The sequence below is a fragment of the Portunus trituberculatus genome, chromosome 12 (genome assembly GCF_017591435.1).
Source record: "Portunus trituberculatus isolate SZX2019 chromosome 12, ASM1759143v1, whole genome shotgun sequence".
In the NCBI taxonomy this organism is placed as follows: Eukaryota; Metazoa; Arthropoda; class Malacostraca; order Decapoda; family Portunidae; genus Portunus; species Portunus trituberculatus.
Window position 1 is genome coordinate 1,024,392 of NC_059266.1, and position 8,416 is coordinate 1,032,807.

Sequence of the window (8,416 nt, forward strand, 5' to 3'; positions counted from 1 at the left end):
ACTGCATGACGGTATGGGATATCAGGGAGGGCAGGAGGGAAGCTGAGAGGGGCTCACGTCACCCCTCCCCTCCAACCACTACACGCAGCGGCACGGCCTGTTGGGTGACTTGGACGTGGCTGAGTGACAGGGGAAGAAGGGGAGGGTGTGTGATGGCTGGTGGCCAGCTAGTGACCCCCAGGCAGCCGGCCCGGTGGCTCTAGTTTGTGCCACAAGGCAGGTGTCGGGCCACGCCGTGCCTTGCCTGGCGAGGGAGGGGCGGGAAAACTTACTGTTCGAATTGAGAGCCGGTGTCCATGCTGAGCCCGGCAGCGCCACCGCCGAAGCCGTAGCCCTTGGGGCCAAACTTGCGGCCGTGGCAGGTCTTGCAGTAGAGCACATTCTCGTGAAGGTTGCTATTGGTGGAGTCCAACATCTTATTGCACATGCCTGCAGGAGACAGGAGAGGCGACCATTGAGCCCCGGGCTATAGTGCTACAGGGGTGCTAGTGCTACAGGGGGTGCTGGAGGTACAGGGGTGCTGGAGGTGAGCGGTAGCTCCAGGGGTGTGGTAGGTATTACCAAGTAGTGGTTGAGAGTGCGCTAAGGTACTACAGTAATACAGACTGGTACTAGTATGCTAAGGTGATAGTTGGGAAGCGACAGGTTCAAGATATCTTTTTAGTTGTAATGAGATGTGGCAGTACTAGGGAACAGTTTGTAATAAGGAGCCTACAGTGTTTGGTTGACACTTGATATCTAACATTTGTACAAGTCCGAGCACCGCGGCAGTGTGTGCGAATACTTGTGAGAGATGCTATCGAAATGGCTATCGAAATAGGTCTTACATTACATATTGGGCATGAATATTATTTGATCCTAGAAACAGTTCAATACTAGGAAAGACTTGAGAATGCAGGTGTGAATGCGTGAATGCAGTTGTGTATGCAATGAAAGAGGAATAGTGTGAGATGCAAGTACTATGGCAGTGTACATGTGCACAGTGTAGTGGTAGGAGGGGCAGAACTAGGCGGATACTTACTGCACTTGTAGCATTCCTTGTGGAAGGAGATATCGCCCACCACTCGGGCCTCGGCGTGGTACACGGACTTGCCGCATTTTGGGCACTTGGGAGTGGGAGGAGCCTTGAATGGCATGGCTGTGGCGACTGTCCTGCGGAGGAGACACTACTCAGCACTCTGTATACACAAGCGCAGGCACACACACACACACACACACACACACACACACACACACACACACACACACACACACACACACACACACACACACACACACACACACACACACACACACACATCATCGATACCCGTAAACGTACTTTTATTCACATTTCCATGAACAGTGATTTAAAGAAAAATAATTGGTATATTGCAGTATAATTGAAAGCAAATGTAATTTCTGATGTGCTGCAATGGAAATGAGAATAACAATAAGAATACACTTAGAAATTCCAAAAGTTGCATTGCGGCCTTCCTGCGCCTGCAACACAGAGAGGAGCCCGGAGTGTGCGGATAAAACTTTGTTCTCCAAATGTTGAGGCGGGTTTAGGAACTCCGCTGCCTGCCTGGGTATGAGCGCTGCATGGCGCTGTGATGACTTGCTCACTCTTTAGTAACGCCGCCACCAGCACCTGCAGATTTGTCCACCACAGAACCGCTGTGCCTGCTATCGGTGCTGTGCGGCAGGAGACACAGAAGTGCTGTGCTCATACATGTATTGAGCGAGGTTCAACGCTGCCTGGCACAGTGTCCAGTGACTGGCAGGTGATGTGCTGCCCTCAGCCTCAGCACTTGGTGACCGTCCCAGCATCCCAGGGTCTGTGTGTGTGTGTGTGTGTGTGTGTGTGTGTGTGTGTGTGTGTGTGTATTTTGCAGGTATTGGGTGGTCGTGCAATTGGAAGCAATGGCTTCCTGGTGGCCGGCAGGGCAGGCCAGGGTGTGGCAGGCCAGGGAGGGGCGGGGGGGCGGGACGGAGCTGGGCGGACCACCGGATCAGGATCAATCAAGCAGACCACACGCGTCATTCTGCTTGTCTTCCCTGCTCACGGAACTGCTGCCAAAGTGCATTAGTTTACATTTGACTTCTTCGAGACTTGGCTGATATTTCGGTAAGCGGGCAGTGCTGGGGCGGGGCGGGGCGGGAAGAGCGGGACGGGGCGGGGCAAGATCTGGCCAATATCCAGATGACAGGTAATTTTGGCCGCGGGGCACCGTCCAATAATAGCCGGACTCGCCACCATTGCCAGAATTTCACCTGCCCAGGTCTGCCTGCCTCTCCTGCTTCTCATGCACCCCCACAGGCCCCGCCTCCCCGCCCAGCCAGGCCGTGGTGCTCTCCCACACTGGGAGAGGTGGGGCGTGGGGAGGCCTCGTGTTTGCTGCCATTACATGGCCTTTACCGAGAGAGAGAGAGAGAGAGAGAGAGAGAGAGAGAGAGAGAGAGAGAGAGAGAGAGAGAGAGAGAGAGAGAGAGAGAGAGAGAGAGAGAGAGAGAGAGAGAGAGAGAGAGAGAGAGAGAGAGAGAAAGGCAACGTGTAGCTTGTTTTCGGCACAAAGAAGCCAGAGGATAGGGCGACCAGCGGCTAAGTCTGTTCACCAGATCTTGCCTGTTCTTGACTTTGCTTCACCAGTTAGAGTCACGAGGCACCAACGGCACACACAACACTCTCGGCTCCCTCGAGACAACACAGCACCACCAGGTTCACCACTCTCCACACAACCTGCCTTTGTCGGCGTGAGCTGTACACTGGCTGCTTGTGAGGCTGTGCAGGAATCTTATAGGGCAGGGATACCCACGCCCATCTCACCCACACACCGGACACGCCCACTCGTCACCCGCTATATAAGCTTGCACCTTGGAACCCACGTGGAGGTAACGAGGTGATTAATGTCCGTAAGACTAAAAATTTGGCGAGAATGAGTCAAAATCTGAGTAAAGAAATGATATAATTTACTCTTGTTTGTTCGCAGTAAAGAACAAGGCCAGGAGTTATGAGTGAAAATAAGCAGGTGATGTAATATCTGGTTCACTACTACCTGCTGCTCACATTTGTATAAAAATAAGTGTGACAAATACAAACAATATAAATAACCAGGTAGTACATTTTTTAAGTCTTATCTGGTCAGTCTCCTTGAAGAAAGCCAGCCCGTATAGGGAATATAAGGGAAATAAAAAGTTGTCCTGATTTGCTCATGTGGCCAATTATGGAAAACAACGAGAGGAAATCAACGTGTGGCGTCATGAGGGTATAATCAAGTGAGCAATGGCAGAGAGCTGAGGTGCCGAGGTGAAGGCCGCTCTGAATTATGTGTGAGAGTTGGCTGAGAGAGCATCAGCCTCGTGTTCTTCCAAGGCAACTATCTCGTCCTTCATTCTCTCGCTGCATGAACTATAGAGTCGAGGCGGAGGTCATTCCCCTCATGTTTTGTTTTAGATTTCAGGGTCGTCTCTTTCCGCTTTCAGTCTGTCTGCTTTAATGGTATAACTGTACGAGGTTCACTTGACGTCAGAAACCACGTGGTGTCTACTGGTTTCAAGGCCAGTCCGTCAAGCGTCTCTCTTTTCCACTTGGACTCCTTCAAGCTTTGCGAGTTCAGAAAATATTTATTGTCGGAAAATTTTGAGTCAAGCTTTGATTTCTCTTTTGCTCTTGTCACTTTGGAACTTCTAAGAAACGCTGGGAGTCCGGGGCCCCCCCCCCCTTTCTCTCTCTCTCTCTCTCTCTCTCTCTCTCTCTCTCTCTCTCTCTCTCTCTCTCTCTCTCTCTCTCTCTCTCTCTCTCTCTCTCTCTCTCTCTCTCTCTCTCTGCCCCCGCCTCCCGCCTCCCGCACTCCTTGCCTGCCAGGTGACGCTTATCGCCTCATGGCAGCCTCGTGGCGCCGCCATCAAGGTGTGCGTGTGGCCTGGAGCGGCTGGAGTCGGGAGGGAGGCGTGAGGTTTGTCTGGCCTCCTCGGTGCTTCACTCACACAGACGCCTGAGTGAAGCACCAAGACTGCGTTACTTCACCACTATGTTCCATGCAATAAACCTTCACCATCACCATTTTGTACAGTGATCGGTTCTTCCCTATTGAGGCTTAGCACTTAAAGGTTATCTTTGCTTCGACTCGCAAGGTGCAAGCAACAGGCACCATTAATTCACGGACGGGGACATGATGTTGGTTATCTCTCGTGGATTTACTTGGTGGAGCACACACACACACACACACATACACACACACACACCCTATAGCTACTTACATCCAAAGTGCTTTAATAAGCTTTTAAAAGACGTACATGAATCCCCGTAAGCATGTGTGTGTGTGTGTGTGTGTGTGTGTGTGTGTGTGTGTGTGTGTGTATGCAGTGTTTGGGATTCCACGAGTGGATGGCAAGAGTGAATGTGGTCATGTAAACGTGCATGTATACACGTGAACTTGCATGTACGCGCATGAATACGCGGTGGGGTGTGGGCGTGCAAGGGGCGAGGGGCGAGGGGACAGCCGGTGCGGAACTTTTCCATCCTCGGGAAGACGCGCTGGGCGTTCACAGGGGCTGGTCATCACTGGTTACTCCTTAGGAGGTGACCACGGTGGCGCTTTGACAGGCGGCTCGAGTGAGTAGTGGGAGGGGGAGGGATGCGTGAGGGGCAAAGCCTGCACGGGACACATCCTGCAAGATGTGAGGGCGGCACCGCCTGGCCTCATCCCTGCGGACACTTCCTGTGTGCTGCGTGCGGTATCCGTGAGCACAGTCGCAAGTCCCAAGAACACAACACTGTAAGCACTAAGTCCACTCCACCCGTGGCCTGGACACTGGTGGCGGGCGTCCTACCTTCACACGGGCTACACGGGCCGGGAGCTGCTCTCTCCTCCTCGGATGGACACTGCCTCTCGACTCCTCGCCTTATTACGATTGAGGACCAAGTGAGCGCCGCTCCACATTTTCTTGGGTGACGCCGCCGCCCGCCGACGCTCGAAATACCACCGTGCACACGGCACCATGCCCTCGGCGATTGTGTCGTGTGCAAGCCACCTCGAGAACGGGGCGAGCAGTGGGCGACGACCCACGCCCCGCCCCCCGCAGGGCAGTGCCAGGCCTGCTCCCCCATCCCCCCGTAGGGCAGACCAGGCGTGCGCCGCCCCGCCCCGCACCGCCAACGCCTGCGATCGCCCACCGTAGCTAATATTATGGACGATGTCATGTGGGGGGCAGTGATGGGGCCTGAGTCTGGCGTGACCCGACCCTACCCGACTCTGCCCTGTCTGACCCGACCTGACCCTGCCTCTCACTACCCATCCCCGCATCACGTAATCCACCCCACTCCCCGACGCTCCCTCAGCCTCCCACACCCTGCTGGCCTGCCATTACCAGAGTCATCCCGGCCTGTGCCTGCCGCAGCCTATCATGTTACCCTCCAGTACACACACACACACACACACACACACACACACACACACACACACACACACACACACACACACACACACACACACACACACACACACACACAGTACAGGTGTTATCAGTGCAGGAGGGCGTGCCTTGGCCTCCCTCCCTATAGTACGTCACCAGGTTTCGTCATCAGCACATTACCTCTTGACCAGCTGGGAGTCGTCCCACTGCTACTGATGCTGATATTGTTATTGTTATTATTTGTGGGAAGGTGGGAAGAGATACGCGGGCTGTGGATTAGTACTTTATTCCGTGACTAGTTTCTCTTCAAAGGAATTATATCCTCTGAGGAAGCTGTGAGCGAAACTTGTCAGGAAGTAAAGTATTCGCCCACAGCCCGCGTATCCCTTCCCACCTTCTTGCAAACTGTCAAAATGTTCTTACATTATTTTTGTTCTTGTTATTATTATGATTATTATTATTATTATTATTATTATTATTATTATTATTATTATTATTATTATTATTATTATTATTATTATTATTATTATTATTATTATTATTATTATTCCTCTTCCTCCTCCTCCTCCTCCTCCTCCTCCTCCTCCTCCTCCTCCTCCTCCTCCTCCTCCTCCTCCTCCTCCTACTACTACTACTACTACTACTACTACTACCACTACTATTATTATTACTACTACTACTACTACTACTACTACTACTACTACTACTACTACTACTACTACTACTACTACTACTACTATCATCACCATCACCAGCATCATTATACTTACTTCTGCTATGATTGTAAAGCTATTATAATAATCATTGATGTTATTGTTGTTGATACTACTACTACTACTACTACTACTACTACTACTACTACTACTACTACTACTACTACTACTACTACTACTACTACTACTACCACCACCACCACCACCCACACGTATTCACCCAAGACAGGTCCACACACACCAGCCCATAACTCCTCTCAGATCTCAGCATATTAGGTAACGCAAATTTTCTGCCCCTGCTATTCACTTGATCAGTTCCCGGCGGTAATATTGCGGCCACTTCTCCTCCTACAGTTATTTTTAATCCCTTGGCGAGAACCCTCAGTGGAAATATATGTAAAAAAAAAGTCTCTACTCTTCGTATATGCCTCTAATTAATCCCAAGAAAGGCTATGAGTGTTCTGGCTTGCTGGCTGGCTGGGTGGGTGGCTGGGTGGCTGGGTAGTTGGTAGAAGTAGGTGACGTAGGTGGGTAGATATAAAATAGGTGAGTGGGCGGTTAGATGGGTAGGTATGCAGATAAGTAGGTTTGTTGGGCATGTGTGTAGATATGTAGAAATAGTTTAGCAGATAGATAGATAGATAGATTGATTGATGGATAGATAGATAGATAGATAGATAGATAGATAGATAGGGTGAATAATAGATAGACAGATAAGTAGATTGATTGACTGAAAAGTATTTAGATAAATCCACAAACAAACGAACTAACAAAGGAATAGATAAATAAATCCCAAAAAACAAAAAAAAATATAACAAGATCGACTGACTGATAAGCAAAAAGAAAAATATATAAGTAGATAGATGGACAGATAAATAGATAGATAGATAAATAGATAGATAGATCAACACATAGTCAAATAAACAAATAGGTAAAAAGGTAAAGACATGGATAATAAACTCATGGATATTTTATTTGTCTACTAAAACAATTACATTTAGGAACCACGGTCGTCTGCATTACATCACGAACGAGTCAAAATAACAGGTAATTTTTCCACTCCACGTCCTTCCTTAGTCTCAGCCTGCCTCATTACGTCTGTTCAAAACGTGACTATTAGAAAGGAAGAGAAGGAAGAGGAGAGGTAGGAGGAGAAGGAGGATGAGGAGTAGGAGCAGTAAGAGGAGGAAGAATAGGAGTAGAAGGAAGACGAAGACGACGAATAATAATGATAATAATAGTAATAACAGTAATGATAATAATGATAAGGATAATAATGATAATAATGAGAAGAAGAAAGAAAGAAAGAGAAACTAAGAAAAATAACAAAAGAAAATGCAAAATAGAACAAGAGAAAAAAAAGAAAAAGAATGAATAGAGAAACAGTAACAACAACAACAACAACAATTAGATAGAAAGAAAGACTAAAATGACCAGCGTGATATTACTTCAGCACACTAAATGAAAGAATAAATAAATACAAAGAAGAAAAAAGGGGAAAAAAAAAGAAAGGAGGAGTAGGCTGTCATTTCAATACACACACAACTCATTACACCTGTGGTCTTTACCTGTTACGCTTCAGGTGAGGTACATTTAGAGGCAAAATTAGACGGCGCTCCATTACAATGTGTCACGGATGAAGAGTGTCACGAGGCAGGCAACACGTGGGAGGAGGAGGAGGAGAAGAAGACAAAGGAGACAGAGGAGGAGGAGGAGGAGTGTGTGGAGCAGTAAAGAGTTCAATAGAATCACCGTAAATCAAAGGTGAGTCACAAGTAAGGATGAGCGGCAGGTGCACGGCCCACCTGAGCGGAGTGAGGCGGTGAATGCTGCTGTCACGCCGCATCGTTCCTGGCTCATGTTCTGAAGCGCTTTGGTCCCCCACAACGACTGCTTTCAAAGGCCACGGCAACGATTACTCGAATTCTCATGATATTTCTCCCCCTTGACGATGCAAACTCTTTACTAAACTACCACCAGCAGCATGAAAACACCCGTAAAATTGAAGTAACTTCCACTCCAGCCTGTGAAAAGTGGAGATATGAGGCCCAAACATGTAAGAGGTGACCAAGGAGCGCGCGTGTGCCTCCCTCGCTTATGAACCCTGATGAATGTATTAGGAGTGAAGATTCTTGAGCTGTGTATCACGGGAATCGAAACCACTAACATTATGACTGCCAGCACGCCCCTCTGATCCTGCTGCAGACCTGACGTAACCCGCACAGTATGATTAATAAATGAAACGGGTGTGTGATATTCCCTTAAGAGAGATTATTAAGGCTTTTAAATGTACATTCGTTACAGAG

The 8,416-nt window shown here is 48.9% G+C and overlaps 1 protein-coding gene across 2 annotated transcripts in view; it reads right to left on the reverse strand.

Annotated features, from left to right (window-relative positions):
- LOC123502875 (muscle LIM protein Mlp84B-like) overlaps window positions 1–4,953 on the reverse strand; it is a 29,929-nt gene extending 24,976 nt beyond the window's left edge. For both annotated transcript variants that reach the window (XM_045252159.1, XM_045252160.1), the window contains exons 1-3: window positions 4,816–4,953; window positions 1,022–1,152; window positions 273–429 (exon numbers count right to left, since the gene is read on the reverse strand). In XM_045252159.1, the coding sequence (XP_045108094.1) occupies window positions 273–429; window positions 1,022–1,136 (272 nt within the window). In that variant the 5' untranslated portion in view covers window positions 1,137–1,152; window positions 4,816–4,953. The remainder of the gene's footprint in view (window positions 1–272; window positions 430–1,021; window positions 1,153–4,815) is intronic.
- Window positions 4,954–8,416: the final 3,463 nt, after the last annotated feature.